This window comes from Calypte anna, chromosome 13, assembly GCF_003957555.1.
Source record: "Calypte anna isolate BGI_N300 chromosome 13, bCalAnn1_v1.p, whole genome shotgun sequence".
NCBI lineage: Eukaryota > Metazoa > Chordata > Aves > Apodiformes > Trochilidae > Calypte > Calypte anna.
The window spans coordinates 5,598,836-5,618,321 of NC_044259.1; the positions used below are offsets into that span (position 1 = coordinate 5,598,836).

At 38.0% G+C, this 19,486-nt stretch overlaps 1 protein-coding gene across 5 annotated transcripts; it reads left to right on the forward strand.

The window, feature by feature from the left end:
- The first annotated feature begins 5,403 nt into the window (after window positions 1-5,403).
- On the forward strand, window positions 5,404-12,373 carry KCNMB1 (potassium calcium-activated channel subfamily M regulatory beta subunit 1). 5 transcript variants are annotated; one of them, XM_030459310.1, is made up of 5 exons: window positions 5,404-5,539; window positions 5,893-6,045; window positions 8,966-9,113; window positions 10,266-10,461; window positions 11,919-12,373. In XM_030459310.1, exons 3-5 carry the CDS (start codon window positions 8,977-8,979, stop codon window positions 12,186-12,188), a joined length of 603 nt encoding a protein of 200 aa, XP_030315170.1. In that variant the 5' UTR covers window positions 5,404-5,539; window positions 5,893-6,045; window positions 8,966-8,976; the 3' UTR covers window positions 12,189-12,373. The 5 variants fall into 5 exon arrangements, with proteins under 5 accessions (XP_030315170.1, XP_030315171.1, XP_030315172.1 ...); XM_030459311.1 differs by having other exon boundaries at window positions 5,985-6,045; XM_030459313.1 differs by having other exon boundaries at window positions 5,454-5,539; window positions 8,944-9,113.
- Window positions 12,374-19,486: the final 7,113 nt, after the last annotated feature.

Below are 19,486 nucleotides of genomic sequence, written 5' to 3' on the forward strand. Positions count from 1 at the left end.
ACATTTACATTTCATCTTTGCCTGCCCTTAAGAATTACTCCTCTTGCCCAGTATCCATGCCTCACGTTGATATTTTAATCTTCATTTATCAGTAAATGAAAGCAAGCAAAAAATGTACTAGAAGCACAAAGACCAAAGTTACAGAATTAAAATGCTGTCAATCTAAAAGCATGACCAGTTGGAAAAGGTCCCAAAAGTTGGGAGCAGTCCCAAATTTACCTCCATTTCTGCCTCTATTCTGTCAGGATAGGAAGATCTGATGTGAGAAAGAGACCATTTCCCAGCAGTTCTCTCCACCAAATTCCTGCCACACATTTCCCTTCAGCTCTCCCCTTTCATTCTCCACACACAGAGCAGCTGGGGCTTTTGTTTCTGGTCATCACCCAAGAGTGTACTTCAGCCAGTGAATCTGAAAATACAAATTATGTTCCCCTGATGTGCAATACATGTCAGACACTCCTAGCTGAGACTTCCCACAACACCTGGAGAAGTCCAGCATCAGGTTGCTATAGTGGCAGCCCACACAACCCCCTCTCTTACAAAGGTAAAATCGAAGATCTCTGCTACCAATGGCCCACTTGAGGTTTTAATCATGGTGGCAATTGCTCCATAAGCCTAAAATTTCTCTGCCATTACCTTCTTGGGGCAATGTTACTTTGAAATGGATTAAAATTCACCAGGTAAAGGAAGAACTCAAAGTAATCTTTCATGGAAACTTTCATGGAAAGTGTATAGTAAAGAACATAAAGCATAGGTATCAGGACTGCACTCTAGAAGGAAATTTAACTGCTTCAGGGAACACAAGATCAGTGCTATTATTTATAGACAAGTATCATTTACAGTAATTTTCTGCAACAAAAGAAGAACGTCAAAGAAGAGACTTTAATTCCTTCTATCAATTTAACTTTGAGCTAAAGAAAGAGAGAAAAGAAACTGCCAAATTATCTATATAAAAGAGGTGTGGAATAGAAACATTTCATAATATACTTCTATTTGATTTTTTTCTACTTTGTCTTTAATTTAATTGCAGAAAAAAAGAAGGTATGTAGTTTCTTAAAGCAAAAAGGAAAAAGCCAGAATGACAACTGGGATCTCTTCTGCTCTGCAGTACTATGCAATTCTGCTCATCTGCTCTGAAACAACATTCCCATAGGCTCACTAAACATCACAGACTGTCATGTACAAATATTTTATTTTATGAAAGCTTCTTTACATTTCTCCTCTTTTCTGCCCGTGTTTTGCCAGCTTGATGACCAATACTGGGAGAAAAAAACCCTATTTTCCTTTCACTTACCAGACCACATACTGAGTTACTCAGCTAATATAATGAGTGCCTTCCATTATGAAGTTCCATTTCATTAAATTATTTGGCCTTAGGATAATAAGAAAGGCAATATTGTTCCCATTCTATAGATGAGTAGCTGAAAGCCCTTCATTCAGATGCAGTACAAGCAATGAAGAGGCAAGGTTCAGAAACGGGAATTTATCAATTTCCCTGCAGAAACCAGCTTCACAGATGACAGCAAAGACCATTAGCAACAACACTACCAAAGTCAGCCCTCCATTCTACCATGAACAGGCATCAGCCCTGAGCTCCCATCAGGAACACGTGGTACCTGTATTCTGTATTTCATCCATTATTGTGCAGAATGTTGCTGTACTGAGTTCACAAGTTCAGGAAAGGTTTTATGTTTGCTCCATGTTGTAGTTAACCTGAATACAAGAAAATTAACATGATCCCAATTTTCTAGCAGCTTTTTTTTCCTTGAAATCAGATACTACTCTGTTCCCATGAACATCATGTGATGTGCATTACCTGCCTGAAGACACTTTCAGGAAACAGCAACTCCTGGCTATGCTGAAAATCTATTATTTAGATTTTTTCAGGTATGTTTGCTACTGTCAATACAGTTGAGCATAAAACAGTGAGACAGCACAAGTGGCTGTGAAAGGTAAAAGGAGTAAGGTGGAGCAGGCCCTGCTCTCTGAGGAACCTCCCCACCTCTTCTGTTCCTCTAACTACACACTTGGGCAGAGCTTGGCAAACTCAGTCATCCTATTGCCTCTCACTTGCCAGGCAAAGGCAGTTATCTCCTTGTGCCCATCTAATAAAGTAATGTTGTAAAATATTCCAATGTAATTTTCCAAATTCACAACAGTTCTATAAAATGTGGTGTCAGATTTTTTTGTTCTGCTGGTTTTGGGTTGTGGGTTTTGGGGTTTTTTTTGTAGTGGTGACTGTTCACTTTTAAACACTGAGGGCCTCTCTAACTGGAAAAATATTATGAAGAACTGATTAGCACACAAGATCCAAATTGGAAAAAGAGCCTATGCACCTGGTACAGAACCACACACTGACCCTTTGACATCAGTTTATGCTCACAGAGAACTGGGTCAGAAAGCAGCAAAGCACCCTTTTTAAACTTCAGTTTTAAGACACAACAGTAAAAGGGTTGTTAGTAACTTCAAAGAGAAATTAAATCCTATCACAACTTAATGCTTTACTGCAGGTACAACACATCTCAGGACACAGCTCAGCACAGCTTTCACTCAGGGAACCATCACAAGCACACAGCTACCACACTATGAAGTTAGAGGGCAAACAGTTCCAAATTCTACTTACACATCTGTGACAAGTTCTGAAGACTCTCTTGGCCCTCATGAAACTGGTTATTAGCAAGTCCAACAAGCAGCTGGTTAATTTAATTGCTTAAAAATAAGCATCCAAGTCCCCCTTCTGACTTGCATGATCTTTAATTGGTGACTGTTCCTTTCAAAGAGCCACAGCTTCTCTTTATGATGTCCATTAAACATGACAAGGCTCTGCACTATGAATATGTTCCAATTAGGAAGAGGGGAGCTAATAACTTTGTGAGGCTTTTTGAAGATCCAAACAACTGTTCTCATTTCACAGCTCACTGATTCTTTAAAAGCAACAGAAAGTCCTGGAAATGAAATGGCAATACTTATTAAACTGTCTCTGTCTTACAGCCAATAAGTTTTGATTCTGCCCCAACGTGAAAAACAACCCATATGGCTGACCAGCTTAGAAGAATGGAATAAGCAGTTCTGACCAACTAAAAGATACCTTTTTTACTTTCTCCTTTTTAACTCATGAATGACTCTTAGCATTACAGTAAAAAGAGAATTTGCAGTTTGTAAATCCACATGGCTTCTGCTCGCCTACAGAGAATATTTATATAATGTGAGGAGCACTTCAAGATCCACCAAGTTCCATTCATGTCCCGTCACAGCAACAAACTCCTCAGTAGAACACGGTGTTGAACCAGACTCTGCTGAGCTTCCTTTAAGCTTCAGAATCACAGCTAAACCAGTCCACGTCCCTGAGAGGGAAGAGTCCTCTGAACTTACACCTGGCCTTGCCCTGTCAGAAACAAGAGCTGGAACAAAGCATTCAACACTGATGGTGCCCAATAGACAAGGGCTTGAGTACAGCAGATAAATATTAAAAACTTTTTTTCCCTGCTACTGCTTCAATGTTTAACATACCTTGGTATTTTTATTAACAAAACAGAGCTATACTGGACACTAATGTTTACAAAAATTCTTTTTCAGAGTCACATGCCTGCTTCTCCCACATTTTTTCTTACACTAGAGAAAATATCTCCTCAGAATTATATATCTTAATTGTCTTTGTCTTATAGCTTCTTTCAGTTTCAGAGACTGAAAATTTTAAGTGTAGATACTTGGCTACCTTACAGACACAGCATTTCTTTTCCAAGTTGAAACACTGCTCATTTTTAAATGAATGATGGGAAATTATTCCTCAAATTTGATTTATTTTGTCCTTAGCCAGAGGGTTTAATACTTTGCAATAAAATAAGTGGGAAGCAAGACACTGAAAAGAATCTTGTTCAGATTCAAAGTAGAGTATTTGAAGCTCAAAAAGAGCCTACTCTGACACTGTCTTCTCTTTCTTCTCCCAACTATAGTCAGGGATCACATGAAAACAGCACCTCAAGCAAAGCTTGCAAAAGTTTGTACTTTGGCTAAAACTATTATTTGATAATGCATCATAGACCAACAGAGGCTACTGCCTTTTGCTCCAGCTGACCTTAAACTGGCCCCAGTTTGATCCACCACCCGTATTCACAGAACAGTTTCAGGAACTCAGCCTTCTCAGCAGTGACCCAGCAGAGAGACAGAGCTGGAGATTGGTTTCAGTCAGCACAAATTCCCTTGCTCTCTGCCTTCACGCCTCAGTCACCCAGGCCAAAAGTTACATTTAATAAACGCATCATTAAAAGCATGACTTCAGATGAAGCCAGAGGCTGCATCTTTGAAATAGGCAGTCTTGTCTTCCAAATATCAAAAATAATAGAAAACTGCATGCAGACAGATCACATTTTATCTGGGAATAAGTTTTGTACATATGGCTTTTTCCTGCCTTCAAATGTCATCCTTTAAATTAACTCCATCATTTCTGAAATATTAAAAAAAGACTATAATCTTAAATCTTTCCAATCTAGATGACAGCAGAAGGCTTCATCTTACTGAGCTCTAGATGTCCAACAGACAATTGTCTAAATTCAAGTTAGCTTTGTGTGCTCTCTTCTGCACCAATAAAAATAGAAAAGGTTCCTTTAGGGAAGATTCATCTATTATCCTCAGACAGTACAAACTCTCTGAACACAGCAACTTCAAATGTTTTACAAAAATGAAGCCTGAAAGACCAACTTAAAGTGTAAAAACAGATTAGATACCTAAAAGGAGGGTGGAAGGTATCCTAGCCTTGTTTACAATGCTTAAAACATTCTTAATGCTTTTACTGGATTTGTTAATTTCAGATCTTTTTGTATCCCCAGAAAAGTTTTCCCCTCCAAAAAAACCAAAACAAAACAAAAAACCAAACACCCCTCCTCCTATTTTAGCCCTTCTCTGAAGTTCTGTAGTAGAAGTCCCAGAACAGACCTGGCTTTTTGGCCAGAGGAACACAAATATGTCTACAGCATGATGGAGGCTTTGTTCTTGTCTGTTAGGCTCTGATGTACAGTCAAAATTGTAGGATCTGTTGCCTCCAAACTGACCAAAACTGATGCAACAAAGCATTCACACACAGTTATTAATTAAGAATCAATACCACTGATCATTGACAGAACCTGTCCTTATATCTTACCCAAGAGACCTATCAGATTTCTGAACTAACAAGCTGTATAAAAGGAGTAGGACCACAGCTTAAGGCAAATCCACCAGGATATGTGGTAAAGGTCCCTAGGCTATGTGAAAATTCAGCCTGTTCAGCTGTAGTTGGTCTTAATATTGTGGCTTCCTGGTTTTCAGCTATTAATCTCAAAAAGGACAGAGATCTTTCATACCTTACCATTTATGGTTACAGAAAGTTTTGTAATAAGGGAACTAAGTTAGGAGTTCAGCCACAGCAAAGCAAACCCAGAGAAGTAAAGGAAGGGGAAAAAAAGAATCATAAAAATCCCTTTCAGCTTTAAGTTCTGCTACTGTCCCAAGTCTGCCTCATAACAGAAGTTTTTCCATCGGAGAAGGAATAATTTCCTCAAAACCAGTAAGTACACTTTTAAGCAAATGTTTTCCTTGGGAGCATGCAATAGCTTTGGGTTTTGATAAGTACAGGGGTTTTTGAAGCAACAATCTTTCTAAATCTGCAGCATTATGGAAGACAGCCCAGACAGCTCACATGCTGCAGAAAAGTCAGAGTTGTTCTCTCTTTTGAAACAGTAATCAATCTGATAATTCTCCACAACTATTAGCCAAGGTAACACTAATCTTTTCACAAAATGCAGAATTTCAGGAGTCTGCAGCCCCTATGTGATCACAGCTTTTATTCATCTCAACGGTAAATACACCTTACCCTTGTTCTGAGTTCTATGGCTTTGTGTGTTTGGCTTTCCTTTAAAGGCTTTTTTACCTCCAAGTGAGAGAGGAACAAGGCACTTGGACTCTTGCAGGCTTCCTGGAAATAGACTCAAAAATTGCTTTATTTTGTACAGCCCTGTACTGCACAGAATCCACAAGAAACACTCTAGAAAAACTTCAGAACTGCTGAACCGAGTAAGTAATCTAAAAACTAAACAGAACCACTTTTGAGCAACTGCATGGAGGTTTTAAACCAAAAAAAATTAACATCTTTAATTCACTCAAGTGTCATCAGGTAAACAGTTCATTAATAAAGCATAAAATAAATTTAGTTGCATAAAGTAAGCCAGTCAAAATACTGCCCGTTGAGGTTTCCAGGACAGCTGCAAGGATACATGGCAGTCTCTTCTCTTCTGTGCAGATTTACATAAAGTTTCAGCATCACCTTCTGCAAGTGAGTGACATAATTTCATCAGTTCTACCAATACCACAGCACCCAAGTTATCAGCAGCCTGAAACAGCCTGAGAGGTCCCATCCCAGCTCAGAGCACTGGAAACTCCCCAAGGGAAGGGAAAGGAGGGGACAGAACTCCCACCAAGCAAACATGCTTCTTAATCAGGACAGGGAATTCTATTCCAACCTGAGCAGATAGCATCCCTAGGATTGCTGTCAAGGCAGTGATTATACACTGAAGTGGCACAGCTAACGTGCTGTATAATTTAACTAGACTGATGAAGATTATGGAGAAGGAACATTATGAGAAGATTTGCAGCTTATATTGCCATCATAATTATGGAGGCACTCCACAAACTTCTGTGCAAAAGATACCAACATATTTGCTCTTGAAGGCTGGACTGAAGCTAAAGTTATACACCTCAAACATCTTCCAATGCAAATATGCTCAGAGACTTCCTGGGCAAAACAATTCCTCTATAGAGCTTCATTTTTCAGAGATCTAATGGTTTTCTCAGTGGAAACAAAAAGCTCTTTTTACATTCCCCCCAATAACTATTGGCAGAGCTAGGAGAAAGAAGAGAACAATTTCTGACCTGAAAACCAAACCAAACCAAACCAAAAACAAACAAACAAACAAAAAAACCCCAAAACACCACCTTTTAAACACAGGGAAAATTCCAAATAAATATGTTTTATTATCATGAGACTCAGAGAATGCAAAATTTTCAGCAAAGGGACACAAGAATATTTATATGAAAGGAAAATAGGGCACATGGGGCTTCCTTCAGTGACCAAAGTTTCCTCTTAAATTACTCTGCACATACACAAAATAGGATTATGGATTTTTCTGGTCCCCTCAGCATAATAAAAATGCAGGAGGAAATATGCATTTCAGTTTTAAGAGGCACATTTACATCTAATCTAGTGCAGCAACACAACAGTGACATGAGTACCTCTCAGATTTACACTGCTTGAAGACCCAGGCAGTTATTTTATTATGCTTATAGGAGCACTTGGTGAGATATTTTTAGACCAGTCTTTCTTGTTAACATTCTCTGCATAATTCATTTGTCTTTATTCTCTTTGGGGTGGAGCAGACATCTGAACTGGGGGAGAAGAGGCAGAGCCCAGCTGGTGTCAGGATGGGAAACAACACTGCACATAATGATGGGAAAAACTTTTGGACACTCCCCAAATTTCCACTTTACAGGAATTTCTTATATATCTTAAAAAGGTGGTCTGGCAATGTCTGATGCTTAGGAAGGATGAACTTACTGCTACTTTGTGTATGGGACTGACATTAAAGCAGACCGATAAGGCAATTACATTTCTTATTAATTCTTTGGTTAATAACCCCATGGTTCTTGTTTTCAACATAACCAGGGGGTGATTACTTCACGATTTCTCAGCATAACTGGGACAGCTATATAAACATTACAGTTTATCTAAAATTAAATTTATCTACAATTCAAGAGATTGAGAGCACCAAGCCACTAGAAGTTTTCCACAAATAACAGTGGCAGTACCAGTCTTACACTTGCTCATTTTCAAGGTACCACATTTTCAGGTACCACGTGGTGTCAGGGCCCATGCTCCAGGACTGATGGTGAACTTTAATTCCACTTTTTCCTCTAATTAAGATGCACAATAGGTAAAGAAAAAAGTGTTTCATGTAAATTGCTTTTAATGTGCTGTGCTGTACAACGTTCCAATATTTTAAAATATTTTAGCACTATTTGGTTTTTTGAAAATGTCATTTATACTTTTCCACCAGAGAACTAAAGAAATGATACAAGTTTCCCAGGAACAGTCACCATGGACATTTACCCACATTTCTGTGCATGGTTATACATAAGTACAGAGGCACACTGCAAACACAAAGTGCTTGATGCCACGTGTTCTATTTATAGCCCCACAGACCAAGAAAACCACCATACAGCCCTATTTAAGGGCATTAGCTCTCATTTTGTATTAACTCAAATGGCAGTGAGCAGGAAAGGTTCATCTTATGGCACCTTTGAACTTGATGCTTCTTACAGTGTCAGTGAATTATGCCCCATCATCAGAACAACAGCTCCTGCCCAAATGCTGCATGCAAAATTCACAGTGGACATTTGTGTTTTACTTAAAGTGGCATTAAATATGGAACTGAAAAAACCTCAGTATTCCATCTGCATTTGTTCTTTTAGACACCTTGGAACAGCCTTTTTGATGTCATGCACTAGCAAGAAGAAGATCTGTAAACACTCCTGAGTTATGCTACATGATCAAAGCTGATTTAACACCTATAGACTTTTATGTTTTTATTGTCAATAACACAAATAATCAGGTTTACAGTACACTAAAACCAGTAGCATTTCAATGTTCAAATATTTTTTCCTCTGATCTTCACAGGCCTTGCCTCCACATACATACACTTATTAAAAGACTATAGGGTAAATATCACATAATACCAATAATAATAATATTACAAATCCCAGCAGGTTTTCTCCTTTTTTTAATTCTAGTTTTTGCAGAAATTGGACTGCACCTCCACGAAATATGTTATATTTCAGGAAATTGTTACACAACAGTGATACTTGTAATCAATTCTAGTCATGCTTTCTCAATCTTTCTGTTATTTTGTTTTATATCAGAAACATTTTGTTCATTCTTCAGAACTCCAAATCATGTTGGGAAAAAAGTTGGTGACTGCACAAAAGCGAGGGGAGACCAGAGCTCTGTGCCTGGGGCTGGGAATGGTGGCCTGCTCCATGGTGATGTACTTTTTTATTGGGATCACCATTGTGCCATTCTACACTAAAAGGTAATAACAGTCCCTTGATTATGAGTAAAAAAAGCTATTTCTTTTTCTTGTCAGCATTAAGTGCAATTGTTAAGGCAATGCCAAAATATATGTTAGCACATTGTATAATTCATCAGCCTGGTCTGAGACAGCAAATGTAGCAGAATACAATGAATGCTGAAGTTACTATTGCCCACATGTTTATTTCATTTTGCAAATTCTCTCTCCACACACAAAACCAGTTTGCAAAAAACCAAACCAACCAAACAACAACAGAAGAGCCCAAATAAGCAAACAAACAAAAAAACTTAAAAAGATAAAGAATGCATCTCAGGTTTTTAAGCTTGAAGATTTGGATGGAGAAAGGAAGTATACCCACCAAATTTGTCTTGCTAAAAACACCCTTAAGATTAAAAATGTTTGAAAAATGTTATCTTAAACAGAGTAATTCACAGTTATTTTTTATGTATTTTTCAGCATCCTGATTATATTTGCATGTAAAAAAATCCATTTCTTAAGAACTGGAGTAAGATTTTTTTTTTTTTTTTTTTTCCAAAAAAGTGTACTGCTGTAAGCAGAAGTCTAAAGTTGTAGTAGTAATAGAAAAACAAACAAACAAAAAACACAAACCCAAACCAAACAAACAAAATAAACTTCTGAGAAAAAGGTATATGTAATACCAATAAACTTTGTCAGGGTAATTCCTACTATTTGTTCATGCAAAAGATCCCTGTAACAAAGAAAAGAAGGTGGGGACAGGACATGGGAACTGACCTGAGTTCTCAGAATTATTGATTGAAATTTCTTAAAATACTTCTGAAACATCAAAAGCTCCACTATACTCAGCAGATTTCAAAGAAGTTGTAATGCACTTACAAATATTTACTAACAACCATTAAAATCCATAGCAATTTTTTTTTCTTGAATAACACTTGAAGAGGTTAGAATCTTACTTCAAACCCCAAAACATCTAAGGAACAGTAACTGAAAAAGATTTCCTGGATTGTATTCCTAATGAGAACCCATGAGCAGAGGCAGCAGGACTGAGCATCCGGGGACTGCAGCCTGGCCACCACACACACACACACACACACTCACTCACCCTCCAGCACGAACTCAAACCAGACACGTCTCACACACTGAAAAGCAAAACCTTGTGCTTTGTTTTTGTAGTGTATGGACAACAGAAACTGTGTGCAAGGTACTCAAAGTCAACATCCAAGACAAAGTTCCATGCTCAAACAGTGAAGGCTCAGAGGATGAGGATGCCTTTCCTTACCCCTGTCTCCAGGTGTGGGTTAATCTGACAGTCTCAGGACAAGAGGTTATGCTGTATCAGACTGAAGATACACTGGAAAGAAATTCTAAGGTATTGAAACACAATTTGAATAATCACTCCCTGATGCTATCTCACACCTTTGAGGAGGAGGGGTGATGATTTTTAAACCAAGGAACAGAGTAAAAGTACAATCTGTTCTAACAATGTTACTGTCTGTGCTCAGACCAAGGTATCTTTAAAATATTTCAGAAATTTAAATTTTGGATTTTGTTTTAAACAATTATTATGGTTATAGTAGTTAAGCAATTAGACCGACAAAACATGAATAATTAATACTTATAATGCTCAAAAAATACATAAGACTCCCTAGGTGAAAACAAATGTTAAGAATTAGTTTATAAGCTGTGATTTGCTCAGCTGCTTGTTGAACAGGAGAGACATGAAGCCAAAAACTGTCCTAAGCAAGAGCACAAATCCCAATTTTACTTCCATTATAGGGATCTGACAGGAACCGGGGAATAAAGAAAGCAGAGACAGAGGAGAGGAGGGGTCTGTTGGGAACATGATGCACATTTTAGACAGCAGAGAAAAATAAATTAGTAGTTTTGAAAGGCAATCACCCAAAAAATTAATCTGTCTTTGGTGTGCTGTGCATTTGTTGTGGGCCGGCAGGGCAGCAGAAACCTCAAGTCCTGGAGCAGGCAGTGGCCCTGCAGGAAGCACCCGTGTGCTGCAGAGGTGCTGGGGTCTGCAGCAGAGACCCCTTGTGGGTCTTGCTACATTTTAGGGATCTTTTCACAAAAAGAAGGGTGGGACAGAAACATGGGTGCACAGTATTAAGTTGGGAGAAAAGAAGGGAGGTAAACAAGTAGGGTTTTATCCTTTTGTTTCTGCCAAATTGTGCTTGGGAATCAAAGAGATCAACATTTTTAGGCTTGCTCTCTCACAACCAGGAGTACTCCCACTGGTACACTCTCCCAGGCAGAGTTAAGTTCATCCAGTTCCAAAACATCAAGTATTTCAGAGGACTTATTCCAGCTCAACACTCTCTAAGTACATAAAGTGAATTAGGACAAGTAGGAAACCTCCAATAGCCATCTTTTCCACTTATTTATCTATCAGTTAGAACCAGAGGTGCACAGAGAAGCAGCCTGGATTTCCTGCAAACCGACAATAAAGTTGTGAATTCTGTAAAACCAGCATTTCTGCTGTGGTGGTGCCCAGAAGTTTTGTTAGAATTCAGAGCTTGGCACTATAATAGTAAAATATAAGTTCCAGTGCCTGCAGTTCTATTTCCAGTACATTTGCATTGCTAGTTCCCAGCATCATTGTCCCAACCTATAAATCTGCAGACTGAGGGCACAGACATGCTGACAGTAACAGGGAAGCTGGCAAGTTGGTCATGGACATAAGAAAGCCAAGATGATTTCCAAGGATGCAGCAGGGTTTCAGTACTAGCATGTTTAATGGTTTACTCATTACAACTTTACTATAAACCCTGCAATAGAGTATCCATCATAATGAATCACCTTGATTTCTTATTCCAGTGCTCATACGTTCCAGGAAAGTCAGAGAACTCTAAGGAAGTCAAAGCACGAATAGAAACAATTGCAAGCAATTTCAAGAAGTACCAGACTTTACCATGCTACTATGACCCAGGCGGAATGCAGACCAATGTCATTCTAAGCAGACTTTATCCCCCTAAAAGCCTCCTCTTTGCTTTCCTTTGGCCTACACTCATGTTTACTGGTGGATGTCTGATTATTTTTCTGGTAAAAATTAGTCAGTATGTTTCTGTTCTTTCTGCTTGGCAGTAGAAAATAAAAACCCAGCACAGACTGTTGCAAGATATTAAAACACTTTTTTCTGCCTCTTTCTGCATTATGTGTTTCTTGGCAAGCCAGGTATCAGTGCAAGGGCAGGAAACTGAATAGCACCCACTGTGGATTGCATGAAGACAAAATATAAAATTCATACCAAGCAATGCCTGAAAATAAGAACATAGACTGAGTTACTGTCTATTGTTTCCTTGTGTTTTATGAGATACTGTTGCCTTACAGTGCTACAATTCAAGTTTAGCAGTAAAATCTTCCACATTTAAGACAGGTTCCTAACTTTGTGGCTGAAACCAGCTCGTGCTAGATCCATAAACATCACTCCTGGAAGGTGCACCCTTTATACACTTCCATACTGATTCAATAGGTATTCCTGGAATACTCTTACTTCCTATCTGTTGAAAAAAGTTTTATTATGGTCCAAAGAGATATTATCAGGGATCTCTCTTTCTGTGAAAGGGGAAGGGGGAAAAAACCAACTGAAAGCCAAGGACAGAAATTATGAAGTATGCACTCTCTGAGTCTTACACCAACTGTGCAGAATGAAATATATGCAAAAGTATAGGGTGCAGCAAAGATGCTTATATTAGAAGTAAATTTTTGTCTTTAATTCAAATCTCAGCTTTGCTTTGCTTTGCTTTGAAAACAGTGCACCACTCAAGGAAGGATACCTGCCTTTCATTTACATGTTATAGAACTGTTAAGGAAAGGAAGTTGTGCTATACCAAATATTATCACATAGGAGAAAATATCCCTGATGTCTTAGTACCTAAAGTAATCTAACAGAACCAGAGAAGTCTGCATGCTTAGCACAAAGATATTTCACAACAGAGACATGTTTGTTTAAAGCAACATGGCTTTTTGGAATTCTCTGATGTATATCTAGACACATTTTCTCTTCTCTGAATATATTTCTCTCAGTAAACTTTCAAATGGCTGCTGCACACAGGAGGAACATAAGATACTTCTTTGAAGCTTTATTTTATTGGCACAACAAGTACAGACTTTTCATAACACAGCTGATGAACCACTCAGGAAAGTTTAAAGGCTTAGATACAAATTTAAATTCATTAAATTGTAGTAGAAAAAAGCTATTCTCACTAATGTGGTATGGTTCTCTGCTGTTTATTTTACAAAAGAGAAAGGCTGAAATATTAACTCATTACATGCATTTCCCACTAATGAAATAGTGCCACTATTGCCTTCTCATTCTGATCAGCAAAATAAAATCAGAGCAGGATAGCACAAGATTCCAGTTATTAACACCAGCACCTTCATTCAGCATGCAGCCTGAGAGGTGCTGAAGCTGATGCACTGTGCTGGAACCCAAGGGGTGATGAGCTGGATGTTTGTTTAATAGGCTCTTAAGAAGCCTCAGTCCAAATTTTGTTTTCAGCATTTTAAGAAGGGCCCCTAGTTAGGAAATCCAATAACTTGCTCACGGCTATTGAACACTCAGGCCAATAAATCCATAGACCTCCCAGGCTTGTTCCCTCTAAGTTGAGCAGAGCTGAGGGTTGGAAGTTCTGTTCATTGCAGTGGCAATCCCTGTTCCCTCACCTGTCAGCTGACTGACAGGCCACTTACCTGTCTCTGAAGAGGCAAGAGCATCCCTCAATGCCACATCCTCCTCACCTCCCTGTTTATAGCCAAACCTGAGAGCAATAGATGAAAAATTATTCAGAGTGCAAGCTGTTGTTTTGGGGTATTTTTCTCTACCCAAAATACAGCGAGTTGATTGCTACTCAAACAATTATTTCCCTCTAACATATCCATATTATATATATATATATATATATACATACATACATACATACAGAATTGTTTTTCTCCAACACAGTGGCATTTCTTTCTCCAAGTGAAAACAGTTGGTGCAAGGGGGCAAACCACACATGAACTAGGAAACTATCATTTTGGACTACTCAAACTCAGTTTCCTCTTTTGCCCAAAAGAACCAGTGAATTTGAGTGCAAAAGGCCGAATTTTATAATGTAGAAAAACACAAAATGTAGAAGAAAAAACAAAAACAAAAATAGAAATCTGGTTTTGTTTTTAACAAATGTTTTGTCCAGGTATACAGTACTGAGTATTTTCTACAGTTCTTAGAGAGTTTAACATAGAAGTCACAGGCTTTCTTTCCCCCCAGTTTTACTAAAAACTAAGTTTTTTAACAGTGTGCCAGGTTGCTAAATTACTCTTGAGCTTTGTGAACATTTTAATATTCTTTTTCCATCTGCAAAAGTTGGAGTTCAGGAGAGAGAGTTTTAATAACACTGTGCTCCTTACAGCAGTACTCAAGAAAGCTATATACCCTTTAGGGGGCTTTCTTGGGTTGCTTTTTTAAATATTATTGAATATGCCATTGTCACAGTTTAGCAGTTTGGGCAGGCCACACACTCAATGACAGAATTCCTCTCTCTCCCCCTCCCAAAGAAAGATAAAAGGGGAATAAAGACTGAAGACCTTAAGTTGAAAACTGAAAACAATTAGATACAGATTTTACTAACACAAGAGAAGGGTAATAACATAAAGGGTAAGGTAACAAAAAACACAAATATATATATATATATATATTCATAACCTGAGAGCACATGGTGAGCTGGCTGGAACGAAGAGCCAGGAGGAGGTGAGAGGAAAAAAAGGGAGGAGCTGCTGATTTTCTGATCTTAATTAGAGTATGGTAGGAACTGGGAGGGAAAGCTTCCAGCAAAAAGCACCAAGACATTCCAGACACTTCCCAGACATTCTGGAAGTCTTTAGAAGAAATAGAAGAAGGAGAGTCCTGACCAGAAAGGTTATTTAACACCTTCACCAATACACTCCAGTCTCAGAAATGTGCTCTCTCATTGATAAAAATAAATAAATAAAAAACTGCACAAATCTGCCAAATGAAGGAGCCCAAAATGTAAATAAGAGATAAAAGAGTCTTCAAAGAAGACAACCACCTCAGCTGACAAAAAAAAAAAAAAAAAAAAAAAAAAAGCCCCCTACTATTGGTACTTGTAGATTAATGTCTTTCAGGTTAGGTGACTCATCCAAATATATATATAGTCATCTTGTCACATAATAAACACTTCCAGTCCCATGCTGAGAGGAATCAGGAGGCCACAGGGATGATGATGAAGCCGCAGCCTCCTCCAGGAGGGAGCCACAGCTGATGGCTGAAGCCTTGATACACACAGGGAGATAGAAACTGGAGACTTCACTGTGCAGGGGTGGTTTTCAGCATGGGACACCCCATTACTGAACCTCTCACAGTCCCCAGTCACTTTTAAATAATTTCTAATAAATGAGGAGTTCTTGTAGTCTCACAGCCTCTTTTTAAAAGATCAATGAATGGATCAATACAGAAAGTCTGATGCCCAACTGGTTCTTCACTGGAAAACAGTATTTTTTAAAGGTTATTATTAAAACCCTACAGTAGCTGTTTCACAAAAAAATTAGCATGCTTGTTCCACTCAGCACTGGTCATGGCTGCACAAAATTTATCTACATGGAAATGCAGCAAATCACCTGTTTTATTTTCTGAAGTGTCTCAGATGGTGTTGAGAGCAAGTATATTATACCGCTTTAAAATACCAAGACTTTACAATAAAATAATATTTAAAAGAATGAAATTTAAAGATTCGGACTGATGACATTTAAGAGCATATTTAAATTGACCTTTTTAATAGACTTTTAACAGCAGTTTCAGCTGTATGACATTTCCTTACTCTGGTTATAAACATCAGGTGCAGTAGTTTCAAAAAAACCCTGATAAAGCAGCACTACATCTGCTGTTTCCAATATTGCCACTATGAAATTTTCATAATGTACAATCAGTGCCATTGCCTGCCCTTTCCAACAGTCACCAACTACTTCATGCTGTTTTCCCAGAAAACTGTATGTCAGCTTCCCAAACCTGCCCAAATCTCTTTCCAGAAGCCAACTGATACTACTTTCTTCATGTTGGACTGTGACCCCCTCTCATTTAATGAATGCCTTAACACTGCCACCTTCCCCCAGCCCTTCCTAAAATTATGCAGATCTGAAAAAAGAAAAGTGGTAATACTTGGTTGATTAGTAAATTCTTCCATTTTACCTCCACTATCCATTGCAACATAATATTAAATCCACTGCCTAACTGGTATAAACATTTATTTATTATCCTCAATACATTTATGGCCAGTGAAAATTCTTACAGTTGATGAAGACAAAACAGAAACAAAGGTATCAGAGAGATCTACAGATGCTGCAGTCTGGCAAAGTAAAATGTTAGGGCTAAGCAATATAAACTGATGTTTAGAATGTTTTCAGTTTCATAACGAAAAAAATTTAATAATAATCTGTTTAACTGATGACACACAACTACTCTTGTGTGGTGATCCAAGAGCCTCAAGACCCAGCAATTGTGAAGCTAAGACTGATACAGTAAATATCTTTAATATTTAACAGTCAACAGGTCTGACTTGGAAAATGTTAGCCAGTTCAAGTTGAAGTTAAAAAACCCTCCTGAGTTGAATTTAGAGAACAAGAAGAAACAGTTTACATTCTTACAGCTTTAAACCACAAATTACTGATTTTTGGGAGACCTATCTCATTTCAGTTCACTTTTGAACAGAGCACAAGTGAATCCCATCTTTTTCAACAGGAAGAATGAGCTGTGTGCATCAGGCACAATCAATGCAGCCTCCTGCCACATGATTATTTTTTATTTTCTTTTGTAACTTGTGTCATTTCCCATGCTCTATTCTCCACCAAAAGAGAAAACCAATACCTGCTCCATGTATAAAAAGACTTAACCCAATCAATTAAAATGCACGTTTTACTGAAGCAAACATTGATGCCTGTCATTAATCACGACTACTTCCACATTAAATCTCAATTTCAATTTCTAATTTTTTCTGCATTGCTGCTGAAGTGTTGATATTGCTGCGTGGGTTTTAATTTTTAGTGTAATTCATCTTCTGACAGACATTCATAGAAAAGATCACTGAAACAAATTAAATTATATGAAATACCATCAGGGTAAAAAGCCAAAATACAACATTCAAAACAAAGTTACACCCTCCACCCCAATCTTTGATTTTCTAAGCAAATAATTTATATACTCCATGTCTGGGGAAAAAAAAATAAAACAAAACAACAAAAAACCCCCAAACAAACATAAAAACCAAAAATCATGATAAACATCTTCCCCCATAACACAAGCCATAGCATTTCCTTTTCCTATTTTTACATCCCATAAAACTCTTATATACACTACATCCTACTGGTAATCTGCTCCAGGAATCAAAGCCAGTCTAAGAACAGCCTACTGTTTAAACATTCTATAATCTGCATTTCTTAAGCACCATCAGACAGCTATCACTTGGTGCTCTTGAGAATCACAAGATCTTGGCCTCTGAGTCAATTCCTATCAAATCCTGAGGAAGAAGTCAGTGAGGGGACTGAGTTTTGGTCAGGTTGCTAAATTACCCCCAGTCCTGAAAGAGTCCTTAATATGCCTGAGTATGTCAACAGGTTGTAAATTATCTGTCTCAAAATCCCTAAAACCATGATCACTGGAGTACTCTGCTGGCTGAGTCAGTGCTACAGCTCATTTCACTGCATGACTTTTCCCAACATCTCTCTTCTTCCTACCTGTTCAATGTTCCCTCCAATTCAGATGCTGTTTTTCCCCTTGACACTGGGACCCAGCTCACTGCAACATTTTCCTTGTGAGGTCAGTTTTAGGCCAGTCTAGCTCTTAGTTTAAAAGGATGATGTTGTGGCATTCAACAGACTGAACTTGAATGAAAGGTCAGCTGTCAGCATAGAGTTTAAAAACCTACTGCCAAACCCAGTTAATATTTTTTTCCACAGAAGTCTGAGGATTTCTGCATTACACAAAAAAGAACCTCCCACCCAAAGGTAGGTTAGTTAGAGAGGTGAGGACTTGATCTCTTTCCCAAAACGCACATATTAGAAAAAACTCAATCAAGATGACATTATTTCTTATTAGTCAAATGGAACAGGCTGTCAATCAAGTCCTGCAAGACTGGAGCAAAGATTTCATCCAGACATTAATCAGCTTTCTTCAACTAAAGGCTGCACCCAAGCAGAATGGGAGATAAACACCTGATGCTGTACAAAGCCCCTAATGAAAAAACAGCTATTAGCCTTTATTTCTGAAATCAGCTCTTCCTGGCTGGTATCTTGCACAATTTACTTCTGAATTAATTCTGAATAGCAGGATGTAATAAGCCATCCTGACGTGTATTTATTGGATGCTTTTCACAACACAAGTGCTGTTAAATTGCTCCCTACACACCAAACTTTCACCATCAATATTTTCAAACTACAAACTTGGATGTCCTTCAGCTCTACAAACTCCAGTTCTGTACAATGCATTTTAAATATATTTGTGAGCTGACTGAAGTCCATATACAAAGTTTTACATGAAGGTTTATGAGTAATATTTGTGGCATTCTCTTCAAAACTTTCAATCCATAAACAAATATCTCAGTTATACCAGAAGCATCATCATCTGTGATGGATCAAGTTGTTACAATATTTCACATATTTAAAGGACAAAAAGAGAGCTGCCTTTCTCTTCTCAACCTGAGTAAATTATTGCAGATATTAAAAAGGTTATCTTTATTTCTATTACTGTCATCACAAATTTGTGTTAAAGAAAAACCCAACAGATTATGCTCAACTCACACAAGAAACACTGCCTGGGAAAAAGCCACCAGGGAAACTGTGTGAATATTTAAGCCATTTAAAATCCATAACTTGGGAAGAGAAGATTCCCATTAAGTGAGCTGAACAAGGTTGCTGCAATTTGAATCCTGAGCAAACAGATCTTTTTGCTAACTCTCCACTCAAAACTCAAAACTATGTTGTACTCCTGCACCCTGCATGGCTCCAGTGAGGACAGTCTAGGGTAGGTGAAAAATGGGGATATTGACTTCACTTCCTTAAATGATGTAAAAGAAAGCTGATTCTTAACACACAGCAAGCAAATTAAAAACAATCAATACTCATTACAATTAAGCATTGTCTCTTCCCTGCCGAGTGGCATAAGATAGGTTTACTCATAAAGCCTTCTAAATAAATGAATTCTGTGCAGGAGTATGGTAGCACTAATAGAAAAGCATTAAAAGAAATCTCTCCAGAAGACAAGTTTCTTGGCTTTCTCACATGTTACTGGAAATACAACAAGAAGCAAAGGCAAAAATGAATGAGCTAATGGATTTAGAAAGGAATCACACACAAAGGTTAATAAGACATCTAAATTACAGATAACATATGAGACC